We start from the raw sequence: 16,955 nt of genomic DNA on the forward strand, positions 1-16,955 counted from the left end.
CATCCTGGGCTGCCCGGCATGACTGCATGGCCCTGGCCCATCCCGGGCCAGGCGGAGTGCCCTGTGCTGGTCACAGGCTCCCGCCCCCTGCCCCCCAGGAAAGCAACCAGGCTCAAGCCTCATTCCTGATGTCTTTACTGTGGGGGTCACGGTCCCACCGTGCCAGGGGGGCGGTAAGGAGTACATATTCTAACCCCGTGTGCGGGGAAGGGGCTACCAAACTAGCTATGTACACAGAGCATTCTAGAAGGGAAGCCACCCCAGGCCCTTGGGCAGCTGGGGATGGCGGAGCTGGGGTGGGGGCACAGGCAGGACCGGGGGCAGCGGTGGTGTGTGCATGAGGACATGCCGGGAGGGCTGGGGAGGGAGAGCTCACTACTGAGCGCCTGCAGGGCTTGAGCTCGGCTGGGTGGGCACTTCTCTAGCTCCCAGACTGCTCCTTGTCAGGCCCTCACAGGGGGGCCCCCCGGGACTCCCCCCTTCTCTCCCCTCTACTGCAGATCTGGGGGCACCCACAACCTTCCTAACACTGACTGCAGGCCAGATCCAAGGCTGGGGGATAAGGCAAGCAGGGGCATCCGTGTGAAAGGAGGGCAGTGAGGGGGTCCAGGACCCCTGGCAAAAAGTGACAGCTGGGCCTTGGAGAGGACGGCCATGAACAGTATCTCTGGGACTCCCCCCTTCAGGGTGGAGCTGTCCCCCTACTCTTAGGCTTTACCCACAGAGATTGGACACCAGGGAGGCCCGCTAGGGGTCTCCATGGAGACAGAGATTGGCACTTAGGGGGCCACACACACTGATCACTGCAGTGATTCCATACAGACAGCACCTGGTCATTAGGGAGACCCCCCGCCCCAGACCTTGCGGGATGGGGACGGTCACCGTGGTGACCGGCCCGAGGCGGCAGTCCATCCTCCCAGGTGTCACTGACGGTGCCCCTAGCTGACACGGTAGGTGGATGTGTTCTTGGGCTCCGTGCTGGGCACACACCAGTCGCCAGCCTCCTGGATGATCTGGTAGTGGCGCCAGGCTGACTTGTTGTAGACGGGCAGGCGCTCCACCGAGTCTGTGGACAGGGCCTGGGGGGGACGGGACGGGACAGTCGTCTGGGTCAGCTCTGCCCACTGCCTGGCCCTGCTGCTCCCACCACACCCCTTCCCCCACATGGGCTGTGGGGGCCACTGCTGTGTGTAAATCACAGCCCAGCCCACAGGCACCTCTTGGGGTGCCCAGGAAAGGGTCTGTCTCTGGGTGTCTGGCCCCACACTTCAAGAAAGAGGAGGGGAGCTGGGGGACAGCTCTCTTTGCTTTCCCTTCCAGGTCTAAGGTGGCCAGGGCCTCCAGAACAGGGCCTTAATCCTGGGTATGGGCTCTCTGAAACTGTCTACCCTGCTGTGAGAGTCTGGGGGCGGAGCCAGGTTGAGGAACTATAGCTCTGCCCCAATTCCCCGAATGAGACTGGCTGGGCTGGGAGGGCTGGGTGCACCCTCAGCCCAGCGCTCTGGACAGGCCTCACCTTGAGATAGATAACAGCGTCGGTCCCAAAGCCCTCCATGGAAAAGAGCTGCAGATCCCCCTGGAAATACTTGGCGTAGAGGCGGGAAATAGGGAGTCCGTAACCAAAGCCAGCCTGGGAGGGGGCAGGAGCAAGGGGTGAGATGCTGGCACCTAGCAGCTGCTGGGGCAGGTGTTGGGGTGCTGATGGAAACATAGGAGTGGGTGCAGGGAGCTGAGCTGGGGTTACATGGGGTGGGGTTACATGGGGTACTACCCCAGCGCTGGGGCACAGCAGTGTGGTACAATCAGCTGGGAAGAGGAGGGTAAGGCGCAGGGTGGGGGGATAGGGACCGGCTGTGGGGAGGGGCAGAGCCCTACTCCAGTAGCCAGAAGCCCTAGGCACCAGTCTAGACGGGTCCCGGGGCTCCCAATCTGTACGATGGGATGGTAGACCCTCCCTGAGGTGGGGACAGGTGGCCGTTGGTTGGATAGCTGAACAAAGTGCACAGGAAGGTGGTAATGCAGGGGGGGCAGACAGAAGGGAGACACTGGCAGACAGACACTGATGGGTGGGCTGGGGGAAGAGGGGACAAGGGGGAGATGTGCACCCCCCAATGCAGCCACAATAATGGTGCGGAGTGAGGGGTGTGGCAGGGTGACAATCGGGTGAGAAAAGACAAAAGGGGAGGCAGAAGGGAGCTGGTGTGGTGTGCTCACCAATGGGGTCCCCCCGGTGCCGGGCTGGGGGGTGGGTGCTGTGGAGTACATGTAGCTGAAGAGTTGCTCAATCTTCCTCAACGGGACACCCCCGCCTCGGTCACTCATCTGGGGGAGATGGGAAATGTCAGGGGCTCTCCTGAACTGAGCTTTATACCATGGCCCTCCCCTCCCTGGCACCCCCATCCCCAGGAGCTGCCCTGAGCTCACCCCACAGGGGAGGATGAGATGAGAGCCCTGCTCCTGGCAGGTGGGGGGCCTGGAGGAGGCCAAATTAGCCCCCCTCCCCACGTCCACTCCCTGGTTCCCAGGGCATACTTTGATGGACAGATCTTCCTCTCCTAAGGCCAACATGACCTTGATGGGGGGCAGAACCAGGCTGGACTCGTGACTTTCCACGGTGGCTCGCATGGCATTCTGCAGGGAGAACCAGGCAGGACACAGTGAGAGCTGCCCACACTCTGGCCCCCAAGGGACTGCCCCTCCGTCTCCTCACCTTAAAGAGCTCAAAAAGCATGTGGTAGAGGTGGGAGGGGACGTAGACCATGTGGATGGGCTGTTTGGGCTTGGATGCTGGGGGAAAGTCAAGGACAAAGAACAGGAAATTGTCAAAATCACGACCTTCCTGCACTCAGGATCCAGCAGCCAGTCCGTCCCTCTGCACAGTCCGACCATCTGGTGCCCTTTCAACCAACTACCTGTCTGGCCCATAGCCACCCAACCTAAGTCCTATCTACCTGACCATCCAACCATCCATTAGGTGTACACCCCGCCCCTGACACCGGGCTAGAGTCTGGGGCACCAACAGACGCTGATCCCACCGGCCGTCTAGTGCCTGCAGGACAGTACGCAGAGGAGCCTGCGGCAGGGCAGCCAGTCTGGGAAGGCTTTCTGGAGACGCTGGGCTAGAACCGGAAATTAAGGAACGTGGGCAGGTGACTTTGAGGTAGAGGTATGGAACATCAGGTATACTAGCTGAGGAGCTGGTGTGTCGGGGGAGGGAGAGTGGGTGATACTTCGAGATTCCTGCCCTTTCCCCCCCTATGCAGCCAGGCACCTCCCTCCTGCTCAGCAAGTCTTGACACTGCTACCTTCATGACGGTTATCATGTCCACCCATCTAGCTCCTTTCTTCCGCCCTTGCTTGGTGTGATTGACAGGCTCGGGGTTTTGTGTCAACTTGGCTGGGCCAGAATTCTTAGCAGCCTGGCGGTGAAGGCCTCGTAATCCCCACCCCCCACCTCCGTTGGTGACCTAACATGATGCTGTTAGCTGTGAGATGAGGGTGGGATCCAACCCCTACCTCAAATGGCGCACCGCCCTGATGCAATTCAGAGGTCTCCTTTGGGCCGGGCCCACTTCCTGTGCAGGTACAGGTGGGGGTGGGTGCCACAGGATGGCTCGTTTGCTCTGTGCTGGGTCTGGATCCTGCCTCTGGCTCATCCACCTCATTCGTTTGAGTCAATGGCCTGCCTTGTGGCCTGCCACCGGACCTTCCTCTCCGCAGGCGCAAGCCACAGCTGCCACGCAGCACTGCTTTGCTTGTGCAAACGCCCCAGCCTTCCATTCTCGGACTCCTGCAGAAACCTCCACTTGAATTCTTTTCTGTTCCTCCAACCCCCATCTTTTAAAAATCATTTTATTGGGGGCTCGTACAACCCTCCCTCACGAACTCTTGATAATTTATAAATTATTATTTTTTCATGTCTTACACTGTCCGATGTCTCCCTTCACCCACTTTTCTGTTGTCCGTCCCCCAGGGAGGGGGGTCACATGTAGATCATTATGTTCGGTTCCCCCTTTCTCCCACCTTCCCTGGTATCGCTCTCTCATTATTGGTCCCAAGGGGCTTATCTGTTCTGGATTCCCAGTGTTTGCAGCTCCTATCTGTACCAGTGTACATCCTCTGGTCTAGCCGGATTTGGAAAGTAGAATTGGGATTATGATAGTGTGGGGGGTGGAAACATTAAAGAACTAGAGGAAAGTTGTATGTTCATTGGTGCTACACTGCACCCTGATTGGCTTGTCTCCTCCCCACAAGTCTTTTGTAAGGGGATGTCCAGTTGCCTACAGATGGACTTTGGATCTCCACTCCGAACTCCCACTCAGTCACATTATGATTTTTTGTTCTTTGATGCCTGATACCTGATCCCATCAACACCTTGTGATCACACAGGCTGGTGTGCTTCTTCCATGTGGACTTTATTGCTTCTCAGCTCGTTTACCTTCAAGCCTTTAAGACCCTAGAAGTTATATCTTTTGATAGCCAGGCACCCTCAGCTTTCTTCACCACATTTGCTATGCACTGGCTTTGTCTTCAGCGGTTGTGTCGGGAAGGTGAGCATCATGGAATGCCAATTTAATAGAACAAAGTATTCCTGCATTGAGGGAGTACTTGAGTAGGGGCCCAATGGCTACCTTAATACTAACCTATAAATATATGCACATGGATCTATTTCCCCAACGTCATATATATTTGTATATATACATGCCTGTATTTAGACCTCTATAAATGCCCTTAGCCTCCTAGTTCTTTCCTCTATTTCCTTTGACTTTCCTCCTGTCCCACATCATGCACCCCCCCATCTTTAGAATGTCACATCCGGTGCCCCCCTTTCCACTGCACTCAGAACCCAGGCTCCTCCCCATGGCCCCCACACAGCAGTCTGTCCAACTCCTCACCCTTCTGCCTCCCAGCTCCCCACTTCCCTCCTTGGGGAAGCCCTCCTGGCCGCTCTGTCCATCCTCTCACATCCAGTGGGTCCTTCTTTCTTGACACGAGAACCTCTCCCTCCCAAATGTCAACGGAGCACATACTGTCCAGCCATTTTCTAAACATCTACCCTTCCTTGCAGCTGGCTGTAGCCACGTGATTTATGCAAGTGAAGTGTCGCCCCGTGGCCTAGGCCCTGCCTTGCACCACCACCCCTCCCCTCTTCCTCCAGGCTGGCCCCCAGCCATGACTGGGGGCAGCCAGCTTTGACCGTGCCATCCCGGAGGCTGGAGAGAGGCAAGCATTCCTGAGTTACGTCGCTGTGACCTGGGTTCTGGAAAAACATCCGACCGAGAACCCACCTCACACACACCTGGCCCCACCCCCCGTGCCACCCTGTTTGATTTCCTTCCTGTCTCCGACTATGGCTGGACAGCATAGTGTGTGTGAATCTGCCCGTGGGCTCAAGATCACCTCCCCAGTGCGGAGAGGGTAAGCGCCCAGCAAAGGGACCTCGCTGTTTCCTAAGAACCGAATTAATAAACAGCACAATAGGAAGCTATCACTTTTGCTTCTACGCTGTCCAGAAAAACAGCCCGACCTCACCTCCCTCTGCCCCGGCCCAGGCCCGCAGACAGACACCCGTGCGCACGCACACACACGCGCACGCGCACCTGCGCGCCCTCACCATTGATCTCCTGGATCTCCAGGTCAGGTGAGGCCATGTAATACTTGTCGCACAGGAGCTTGGCCATGTCGTAGGCATCTGAGAGAAGAGCAGGGCCAGTCAGGGCAGGGGCCACGGTCCACCCAGCGGGCAGTCCTCTTGGCAGGGCCATTGGGCATCGCCAACAGGAATGGTACAGGGAGGGGGCCCTGCCCACGCGGGGAGGGATCCACTTCCGGGTCTCGGGGGGCTGGGCACGGTGGGGCTGCCTCACCCTTCACCACATCAGAGACGTTGCAGTTGGGGTCGATGCTGCCGATGTGTTTGGGGTGCGCTGGGTTGGTGCTGCCTTCGAAGATCAGGGCTGGGAGCAGGGAGAGAAGGGGCTGTTGGCAGGGTCCCCCCAACTTTCCCTCCCCCCGGGGGAGGCTCATCCTGCTGCCTGTACTGCTGTGCTCCAGGGGTACGCTGAGTCTCAAGATGCACACGCCCTTCCCAGCCCCCCCAGGCCATGTCTAGACCATCTTTCTAGAAGCCCCTACTCTGTTCACAGCTCACAGGAAAAGTGCCCAGATCCCCCCATTGCATTATTTTTCTTTTTGCTGAGACATTTAAAGGTAATCTTTACCAGCCTGCGTTTGAGATGCTTTGAGCGGGATGACATCATTTTGACGTGTGCCTGGCTGACTTCTCAACATCACAGTAAACACTGGAGTATGTGATGCTACACACCACGAGTTGGGAATGCCCTGAGCGCTCCCAGGAAGACCGAACTTACTTTCTAGAAGGGTGACCTCGTTTCGACAACGGTCAAAGTTGCGGTTTCCTCTGTATACTTTGGGGCCAGTGCCTCGTTGTCGAGGGCTCCCGAGCATCCCCCGTGACGTGCCCCCCTCCCGTCTCCACTCACTGTGCTGGTTGATGAGCATGCGGATGGAGATCCGGCTGAGGTAGAAGCGGTCCAGGAAGTACTGGATGTTCTGGTTGGAGACGGGGTCATCGCCGTACGCGTCCTTGTATTCCAGCACCCCCTGTGCCATGGTGGGCACCACGTCGTTGTGACGGTTCCGGATGGTGACCAGGGCATCTGTGAACCTGCCCGGGAGGGGCAGTGTTTGCTCCTGCCCAGCCCTGGGGGGTACCCCTCAGGCTCCCCGCCACTCCTCTCCCCTCCAGTGTCTCCACCCACTGTGCCTGCCCACAAGCCACGCCCTCCCACAATCCCACCCTGCACCTCACTCCTCTGCAAGCTCACAGTTCTTCCGAGTGGGGTCCCCCAGGGCAAGGCCTGGTGGCGGGCAGAGGCTGTCTCTGGGAGAAAAGGCCTCCCCAAGAATGGAGTCTTGTCTCTCTCCCAGCAAACTTGGGGGCTGCCTAAAGCAGGGGCGCTCTCCTCTCTCAGCTTGGATCTTGCTCAGGGCAGGGGTCAGTCATTCCCTCAGACGCCCCGGACCCTGGGCCCAGATGCCCTGGCTTGCACCTGCTCCCCTGCCCAACCTCACTCACTGGCTGAGGGTGCGGTGGTCCTCAGGGTCCTTGTCCAGGAAGTCCATAATGTCTAAGAGACTCTGCACATACCTGCGGGTGGGGACATTGGCCTCAGCTCCGGACCGGGCCAGGGCTGCCCCACCCCCCCATACACACACACACACTTGGCAGCAGCACTCAGCTCTTGCCCCGACTCTGTGGACACCACACGGCTGTACTGTTGGCCATGCCGGGCCAGTCTTCCCAATCAATCCCCTTCCTGAGTGGGGGGCTCTCCCTGACAGCACACTCAGCTATGTAGTCAGACCTTATCGATTCCTCTTAGAGAGCCTTTGATTTGGGGTCTCCAAATGACAGTGAAGCCCTGGGAGGTGCGACAGAAAGGCCTGGCGATCTACTTCCCAAAACCAGCCGCTGAAAGTCCCGCGGGATCACCAGGAGTGAGTCAGGAAGGGCAACTGGTTTTAGAGTCCCTATTGATAAGAGAAGAACCCTGGAGGTGTTGGGTTATGAGCTGGGTTGCCAACTGCAAGGTTAACAGTTCAAACCTACCAGCTGCCTCTATGAAAGGAAGACGAGGCTACCTGCCCGCAGAGTGAAAGCCTGGGAATGCCACAGGGCAGTCTTACTCTGTCCTAGAGTGTCGCTCTCGGGGAACAGCCTCATCGGCAGTGAGTAGGTAAAAACAAAACCCAAACTCACTGCCATCAAGGGGATACCAACTCAGAGTGACCCCACGGGGCGGGGCAGGGCTCCCCGCATCCCATCTTCCTCCTGCAGAGTGGCTGCTGGTTTCAAACTGCCCTTGCAGTTCGTAGCCCACACATAACCACTGTGCCACCAGAGCTCCCGAGTGCGAGGGGAGGACTAACAGCCCATTTCACCCCTCCAGCCTCGGCAGTCTCCAGGGCTCTGGCCTATCCAGGGCGGTGACCCCTCGAGCCTCACTGTGTGCCTGTAGACACATAGTGCGGGAAGAACTCGCCTGGGAGCTGGCTCAGCCCACCTCTAATCCTGGCCGGTCCACTTTGAGCTGCATACCCCTGCTGGGGAGTGGGCTGTGGGACCTCTCTGGACCTGAGATTCCACATCAGGAAAATGAGGTGTTTTAAAATACATATGTATTTATTTATGATGAAAATATACCCAGTAGTTCCTCTGTCCCCTCAATAATGTCTGTCTCTTGGACCCGGGGAAACTGGCAGAAATGGGGTCTGTCTCAGCCCTGGGAAGGAGGGGTCCACAGGGCCCAGCCCCGTGCCCCCAACACATGGATGAACAAGGCAGCTAAGTGGCTGATGCAGGGGTGGGGAAGAGGTCCGCTTCCACCCCAGGGCCCAGCCGGCCCCTCCTCCCACCCAGGCCAATCAGTGTGGCACTTCAGGGACCTCACCTCTACCTCCCAAGAGACAGGGGGGCCAACGCTTACCAAGGGCTCAGCAATGGCCCCGATGCTCAGAGCCCTGCACGGGTCTCATCTCCCAACAGCCTGATGAGTGGGAAATAACTCCCTGTGTGCAGGCAAGGACACTGGTTCTGAGGGTGATGTATGCACCCCCTCTGGGATTCAAACCCAGGCCTGCCCAACTACAAATCTCCACCCCACGGCTTGGTGTCCACATGGTGCTCACAGTGACGGCTTTGATGAAGCTGAGTCTGTCTGGGCCAGACCCCTGCTCAGGCTCACCTGCTTACCACCCTGTGACCACCACAACCCTGCAAGGTGGGTGGGCACGCGTGCTAGGCCCATTTGACAGAAGGTAGCTATACAGAGATAGGGCTTTCTATCCCAGGCCTGGGGGGCTCCAACCCTCAAGGCATGAGGGTGGAGGGAGGCAGCTTCATGCTGATAGGCTTCTTGGAGGGGGAGAACCCGCAGGGCTGGGAACCACCTTCCCAAGAGCTGGGGGTGAGGAGGAAGGAGGTCAGGCCTAGGAGGCTGACTGTGGTTGGCCAGAGGTCTGAGGCAAGGGGGCAGGTCAGAGTTCCAGCATCCAGCAGAAGGCAGCGCCCCAGCTGCTGGCACCGTCCCTGCATGGCTGCCCAATGGCCTCTAGAGGGCAGACATGAGACCTGGTCACATGGCAGTGCAGTGAAGCAAAGGGCACCAGGATGGGTCAACAGTAGACCCGATGAGTCTGCCAACAGCGGCCTGGCCGGGCAGCAGGGTGTGGGATCCCTCTGCTGACCCCTGCCTCTCAGGGAGTGTTTCAAAGGGAGAGAGGGCAGGCTGGGAGGGATTTCCCTAGACCATCCTCCCTGAAGCCTCCAGGAACCTGACATTTAGCTCGCAGGCACCCTGGAGCAGGGCTTGGTTTGTAAAGGAAGAAACTCTAGGAATGACACAATGCTGCCTCCCAGGCTGCCCACCCTGCGAGGGCCAGACAGAATCAGGCTTAACTCAGCTCGGAGGCCTGGGACCCTTCCAGGCTGAGCAGTTGGCAGCCTACACAAAGCCCGAGGCAGGCGGGGGTCTCTGGGCCTGCTGAACTTGGCAGAACACAAGGTCGCCAAGGGTCCTGGGTAAGATCTGGAGCATCCTCCCCACAGCCTGGGGGCACGTGGAAGCCCACCCAGACGGACACTGCCTTCTGGGCTCTCCTGTCTGACAGAAATAAAGACAGCCTGCTTCGTGCCAGCCTAGTGCCCTGGATTTGGGAGGCAGGCCCAGGGAGGTGGGGGCAAGGCCCAGCAAGTCTGTGAATGCTGTCACTGGTGTGGCGGGGAGGGGAGGAAGGGTGTGCGCAGGCATGTGTGGGAGCAGTGTGGCTCAGGGAGTGTGTGTGTGGCTCCATGCGCTGCAGGAGGTGACAGCTGTGACTGGAGAAGGGTGGAAGGCAGTGTGGGCCCCAAACCAGGCAGATCTGGGTTCCTCTGCAGCTCTGCCCCAAAGAGGTCCCCGAGAGGCCCAGGTGCCCGTCTCCACCACCAGACTCAGAGCAGCAGCCACTTCAGGGGGCGGGGGAGGCTAAGCCCACGCTTCTACAGCCATTGTGGAAAGAGCACCGGGCCACTACTGTGCAGTGCTCGCCTCAAGGACAAGGACTGGCTGTGGAGGTGTGTGGTGGGAGGGCGGGGATGCTCCGGGGTGAACCTGGGCCCCACACCTGACAGGGAGTGGGGTGGTTCAGGGCAGGCGACAGCGGCCTTATCTTCTCCTCCTCCTTCCCGGCAGCCCCCACAAAGCCTCTGTTGGTGACAGGAGTGACTCACTGCCATTGGCTCCCACTTGGCAACTCTGCCTTAACCCTCGCTGTCCTGGAAGCAAATCCCCATGACGCCACAGGTGTGCTTGGTGGCTGGGCCCTCACAAGGGACACCGAGCAGCACAAGCCAGCCCACGGGGCCGGTCCAGGGAACGCTGCGTCCCACTGGCTTGCACTGTGACCGCAGGGACAAGCCCTCACCCAGAGGAGACCCCATCCACCCAGGAGGGCTACGGCTGCCAACTTTGGCAACCTGCAGCCTGGCACCGCTGGGAGCTCCTGGTGGGGGTGGGGGTCCTCCGCTCTGTGATGTCAGAGACGTCTCTTCCGCCTTGCTCCAAGGCCCATCCCGTCCCCCCTCCGGGGCGCAGCTGACTCTACCTCACTTTCCCGCTCACAGCTCTCCCTTCCTCTTCAAGCTCGGCCTGCCTGGCTTCAAGTCCTGGCCCCACCACCTCCTACAGCAGCAGCTGGGGACTTAATTCTGACGCAGGGTGACACCCCCCACGGTGTCAGAGAAGAACGGTGCTCCCGAGGGGTTCCAATGGCTAATGTCCGGGGGCAGTGGATCGCCAGGCCTTTCTTCTGAAGCACCTCCGGATGGAGTCAGCTGAACAGGTCAGCTGTTTGCACTCCCTGGGTCTCTGCTTGCAGGGTTTCCTGTAGACGGGGCGCCTACCCTCTCTGGGTTTCACTCTCATCTCTAAAGTACAGGCACCAACAAGGCCAGGGCCCTAAGGGTGAGCTCATCCACATCAACACTTGGATCACTGCCTTCCCACAGTGGCCCTCGAGGCCCGTGGTCCAGCAGAGCAGCACGGTGACATCACCGCTGGCCTGGGGCATCAAGCCCCACCCTCTCAGCTTTAGTTGGCATGTGACCTGCAGCAACAGAACTGGCCCGCCAAGGCTCACCTAGAATCAGGGCAAATGGTTCACACACTGGCGGCTCCCTGAAAGGTTGCCAGTTCAAGTCCTTCCAAAGGCAACTCAACAGCCAGGTGATTTCTTCCTGAAAAATCAGTCACTGGAAACCGTGCTGTGGCCTGAGGCCCATGGGGTTGGCCATACGGCGAGTGGACTTGGTGGCAGTCGGGGGCAGGAACAAGGAGCCACGTGCAGGGTTTCCTGCTATTTTCCAGCCAACTCCGATGCTCCGTCTCACTGGACCAAACCTGGGCAGGTTGATCTAGAACCAGGACTTCTTAGCCACCCTCCAGCAAGTCCAGCCTCCACCCTTTCCCCAGCTGAGTGGATGGACACTTAGCCATGCCGATGGACGGCTGACAGCAGCCTTTATCCAGGACACCCCCTTTCTGCAGGGAGGTTTTTCTCTTGGTGCCTGACGCTGAGACCAGTAGCCCTCTTGCTGGCCCCCTGGCGACAAGCCCCTGCCTCCTGTGCAGCCGTGCCCATCTCACCTCTCCATCGTCCATGCTGGCAGGGGCGTCTCCCGGGGACAGTCGCCCTGTACCTGCCCTCAAACCTTTGTCTTTCTTGCTGCAGCCAATACCCATTTCTCTCCGGAAGGCCACCCCCCCCAGAAGGGTGTCTCTTCAGTGTGTTAGAATACTCATGACTCAGTCCTCTCTGGCCTGCTGGCCTCAAAGCCGAATCATCCCCTGGGGAAGGGCATTCTCCTGTCTAACTCCATTCTCGCCTGCTGTTGGTCACCATCGCTTCCAAGCTTGGTGGGCAGCATAGGGACAGCCCGCGTGTGTAACTGATTCTCAAGGACTGAAGACGCGCCAGGGGCGTGGCAGACACGGCCCCCAGGCCCACTGTCGGCTCTCCCTAGAGCCAAGAGCCAGCTCGTGAGGTGGCCAGGTCAGTGAGCCAGACTACACTGGACAAGGGCTGTGGACAACAGATGGCACCTTCTCCCTCCTTCCCGTGACTTCCACACTGCCCTGTGGCAGGGACTGTGCGCTGGCTCAGAGGCCCTGGAACTAACTGTAAGGGGCAGGGCCCAGCAGGGGGTGGCCTGCTTGGGCCTGGTGGAAACTAGGCTCAGATCTCTCTGCCCCACCACACATTCAGCGCAACACCGGCAAGCACACCCCTGGCCACCCTAGCAGGCCTTTCAGGCCTCCGCGCTCACATATACCGCTCCTTTAGCTAAGAATGCCCTTTCCTTCCTTTGGGGACTGTGGCCCACAAAAGCCCTAAGGGCCAGTGACAGAGTCCTCCTCTGTGTGTCCAGCTGTCCCATCACTTCTGACTCGGCCAGCGTTCACTTTGCACACACCGACCCTGTGTGTGAACACTTGGCTTCACCACGATTCTCGAGAAGTCACTGACATGCCTGCTCACACATGAGGCACCTGCTGGAAAGGCACCAACAGAAGGCACCGAACAGGGCTTGGCGAGGGGCTGAAAGGTAGTGTAGCTGGCGTTTCCTCCCGCCTAACACCTCTGGGTGTTCTGAACGACCAAATGACGGTGGTCAGGGTGGCACATTGCCAAAGAGCCCGCTGGATTGAACTTAGCAATCAAAGTGGTATTCCTCAGGGTTGTTGACTTGGGGGCGTTTTCTGATTTCGAGAAGGATGTTCACATGAATGAGCTCTGGGATGCCCAGGGGCCACTGCTGCGATTTCCTTAGCTGTAGCACAGCTGGGGCGCCAACGCACGGTCCTCCATCCCGAACCAAACCGCAGCCAGGCAGCCACCGCCGGCCTACAAGATGCCTGGCACTGGCTGCTTCTGTCCCTGGGCACGGAGTGGGCCCTGATTAATGCTTCATGTGATCAGCCGTTGGCTAATGGCACTCTATTACTTAACTGGGGACAGAGTTCTTAAGTGAATTCTACTCGGCCATCCGCCATAAACTTTGGTCTTTGCCCTCCTGAGCTGTTTGGGGTGGGTTTTCTGGGTCCAGCTGAATGTTTGCCAACACTGGGAACTGCTTTAGAGGTGGGGTCATGCCATCTGTTCACCCGATACATCTTCTTTGCTTCTCCAGGTCCCCAAAAGTTACCAAACTCAGAACCTGCTCTGACCTATGGTCCCTCCTGCGACCTTGGGAACTCCCCTGGTCTCTCCCAGCCCCTGTGCCTCTGCTCTGCCCCTACCCTCGTAAGACTGAGCCCTCGCCCCTGAGCCCGGGGACTCCTGGAGATGGAGTGGAAGGGTGCAGGGCCCTGGCCAGAAGTCTCACCAGCTCTGGACCAGCTGCACCGAGGGTGTGCTCAGCACCCGGTCGGGAAGCAGGTTGATCTCCTTCATGATGTTGGCCAGGCGCACGGGCAGCTCCTGCCTGAGGAAGGTGAAGGAGGTTTTCTCACAGGCATTACTGGACCCTGCGGAGAAGAGAGAGGGATGAGTCCGGGAACCACAAGGCAGTTGCCAGGGCCAGAGGGCTGGCCAACCAAACTCTTCCTGGACTGAGGGCTCCAAGAGGAAGTACCCAGGTCAAGGGCAGGGCGAGGCAGGCCTCCGGGCCCTGCAGGAGCATACCTCCACAAACCCTGTCCAGCCCTTGGGACAATTCCTTCAACGGAGCAATGCCTCAACTGCCCTAAGTCACCTGGATTGCTGTTCTCTTGCCTCCCCTCCCCTCCTAGTAGACATTCACTTTGGGGAATTGATTCAGGTGGGTGGTGTCTGGGAAATATATCCCTGCCCAGGGTGGGGAGCTAAGCAGGGACCACTGTGTGGGAAACAGAAAGATTTCTCCTAAGGCTTGCAGCTAATAGTAAATGATTGTCAAGTTACCTCCCTGAAGGCAGTCAGTTGCCAGACAACTGTCTGGTCCCACAAGTAGGGTCCACTCCCTGCTGTTAAGGACAATGGGCTACTTCTCCCCAAAGGCTAGAGGCCATCAGTTTGGTCTGGCAGGGTGGGTTTACACCCTGCTGATAATGGTTTCTATAGTGAGCCAGAGAACAGGTCAAACCTGCTCAGTGACATCCAAAAGTCAGCTGCCCCTGAATCTAGGACCCGCCCATCTTGTCACATGTGTACCCCCATTACCTCCCCTTCCTATTGCGTAGATACCCCTAGATCACCCCACCTCCATTACTGTATTACCTATAGCACAACCCTTTCCTGTGATGTATGTCCTCACCTGTACTTAGGGGCTTGCATGTCCTCAGAGAATATAAAAGCCTTGGTTAGCAATGAATATCTCTCTTTCTCCACGTGGACCACCAAGTGAGGCTGAGGTGAGCATGCTACCACGACATGTGTCTGACTCCATTATTTCACTCTCTCTTCTATCTCTCATGTTCTCTAGGACTTTACTATACTCTCTGCTTATTATCGCTGTACAATTGCACCTACCGGACCCGTGATGATGTGTTAGGGGCTGGTCAACCCTGACACCACTGCAGCTCAGGGTGTCCATCCTCACCCAGGCTGGCCCTGGTGCCCACTGCAAAGTGACCCCTGCACTAATGCCCAGCTGCGAGACAAACAGGGCCCGGGATGAGGCCAAATGTCTGGTTCCTGGCTTCCAGAAGACCATGGTGTGCAGTACTGAATAAGGAGGCCTGGGTTCTAGCCACTTGGGTTGTGTCACCTCCCTTTTGCAGGTCTGTTTCTCCCATTGCACTAAGGAGTGGGACTCGTCTTTGAGCTCCTCCCAGCTGCGACGTTGGGGCCTTCCAGGCAGGGCACCGGCTGGGACTGGCAGTGGGCACAAGAGGCTTAAGATGCAAACTGGCCAGGGGGTGGGAGAACAAGTCCTGGGCAACAGGTGCCCTCATGTCTGCTGCCCCCTCCCTGCCCCCTCCCTCTAGTCAGTGACGCAGCTGTAACCTGAGAAAGGTCCTATCTCAGAGGCTGGGCCAAACCCTCACACCACACTCAGACTCAGACTGCCCCACAGGGTTTCCACAAGCTGCCTGTCTCATCTTTCTCCTGTGGAGCTGTTGGTGGGTTCAAACTGCTGAACTTTAGGTTAGCAGCCAAGTGCTTTCACCCCTGTGCCACGAGGATTCCTTCAGAGACCTGGGCACACGCCCCCACCCACCCTAGCCTCCAGCTGGCACCATGGAGATAAACAAGGCCCACACAACGCCTGCTTCAACTGCCACGTTGGCACAGCCTTGCTGCCGCCCCAGAGCCCTCTCATCTCAGACACTGGGGGAGTGGGGGAGGGGTGGGTGCAATCCCAGGACAGCCCAGGGTAGGAACAGCCTGGCTCCACCCACCTCACAGTGCCTTGGGCCCAGCCCACCCTGGGACAGGGTGCCAGCCTAGGTCAGCTTTGATCTTCAAATGCCCTTGTCCACTGGGACAGTTGGGGAGAGGGGGGCAGCTCCCTCAGGGGTGCCAGTACCCTGGCTAGTGCCCCCTCCAGTTGGCATCTCCTGAGAGGCCCCTTTCTTGCTCTCTTGGTGCCCAGCCAGCCCAGGTCTCCTCCTAACAGATGGCTACGCCTCCCCCAACTCTGCCTAGCTCCAGACACTAGCACCCCGACATTTCTCCTCTACACTAGTCATAATGCACGTTAACCCTGTAATGCCACCCTACTCCAGTCCAGCTCTATCCACGCCCCTCCCCACAGTCCCTCACCCCCCAAGACCTCCTACACAGCCCAGGAGGAAACAGAGTCCTCCTTCTCTTTGCCCCCCACCTCCCATTAGTAGTCCAACGCAGAGTCTCTCTTTCGCGCGGGGGGTGCCCTTAACCCTTTCAGCCCGGGTCCTTCCCTTCCTCCCCGTTAACCTTTCCCTGCCCACACTCAGTTCCTGGCAAGCCTTGCCCGACGCGCAGTGCCTCTCTTCTCCGCCCGGGACCCCGCCATTAGTCCCGAGCCCTCCCGGGCGGCCAGCTGCCAGCTCCGTACCGAAGTCGAGAAACTGCTTCATGGACAACGGGGACGGGGAGAACTTGCTGAAGTGCTCGATGTACTTGGGCGCCCCTGCCAGGGAGGCGTTCTTCAGCAGCGCCCGCACCCAGCGCATGGCGGTGGCGGCCGCGCCTCGGGTTCCGCTCGGGCTCGGGCTCCGTCACTGCCAGCGCAGCGCTCGCCGTTCCACTCGGCCCAGCCGGTGCAGCCCGATTCGGCGGCTCGGTTCCGACGCCAGCTTCCCCACCCGGGCGCAGCGGGGGCCTCCGGACCCCAGCCAATCCACTTGCCGCGGCGCCTGACGCCGCCAATGGCCGTGCACAAACAACCCCGCGAGGACCAATGGCCTTTCGCCTCGGCACGTGGCTTCCCTCCAGGCCCGCCCCCTTAACCCCTTGCTAGCCGGCACGGCCTGTTGTTTTCGCGGGGAGCCCGCGGGGAGGGGAGCCCGCGGCCGGCGGGTGACTCCTCCCTGCCCTTCTCGGGGGCCCTGCCTGGGTTAACCCCTTTTTCCCCGCGGGTCCCCGAACCCTTCTACTTACCGTTTCCCTAGCTTCCTCCCCCAAACCACCTCCCCTTGCAGGCTCGTGTTAACCCTATTCTCCCCGAATTGCCCAGTAGCTTTCCATTGAACTCTTTCCTTCTCAGGGTGCCCGTTTTACGGTCTTGTATCCCTTGCCTGCGCGCGTGCGCGTGTGCGTGTGCGCGTGCGTGGGGGGTGTCTGGAGGGTCCTGGGCCTCCCCCACCCTCCGGTTCTCTGTCTTCTTGGACAGGCTCCACGACAATGACCCAGACTGGCTATGGGCGCAGTGTGGATGCAAGCCTATATTAACCCGTCGTGTAGCCACGGAGCCCACCCGCTCCCGCGAA

General features: G+C 59.0%; 1 protein-coding gene across 1 annotated transcript; it reads right to left on the minus strand.

Moving 5' to 3' along the window:
• Positions 1–118: 118 nt before the first annotated feature.
• Positions 119–16,242, minus strand: PDK2 (pyruvate dehydrogenase kinase 2). Its single transcript, XM_004707061.2, has 11 exons — positions 16,082–16,242; positions 13,448–13,589; positions 7,100–7,171; positions 6,504–6,688; positions 5,868–5,957; positions 5,615–5,692; positions 2,711–2,787; positions 2,533–2,631; positions 2,215–2,322; positions 1,517–1,630; positions 119–1,079 (listed from the first exon to the last, which is right to left on the minus strand). The coding sequence occupies exons 1-11, from the start codon at positions 16,197–16,199 to the stop codon at positions 939–941; spliced, it is 1,224 nt and encodes a 407-aa protein (XP_004707118.1). The 5' UTR covers positions 16,200–16,242; the 3' UTR covers positions 119–938.
• Between the last annotated feature and the right edge of the window lie 713 nt (positions 16,243–16,955).

The sequence above is a fragment of the Echinops telfairi genome, unplaced genomic scaffold (assembly GCF_000313985.2).
Source record: "Echinops telfairi isolate 266 unplaced genomic scaffold, ASM31398v2 ScPeMD7_7458;HRSCAF=8496, whole genome shotgun sequence".
In the NCBI taxonomy this organism is placed as follows: domain Eukaryota; kingdom Metazoa; phylum Chordata; class Mammalia; order Afrosoricida; family Tenrecidae; genus Echinops; species Echinops telfairi.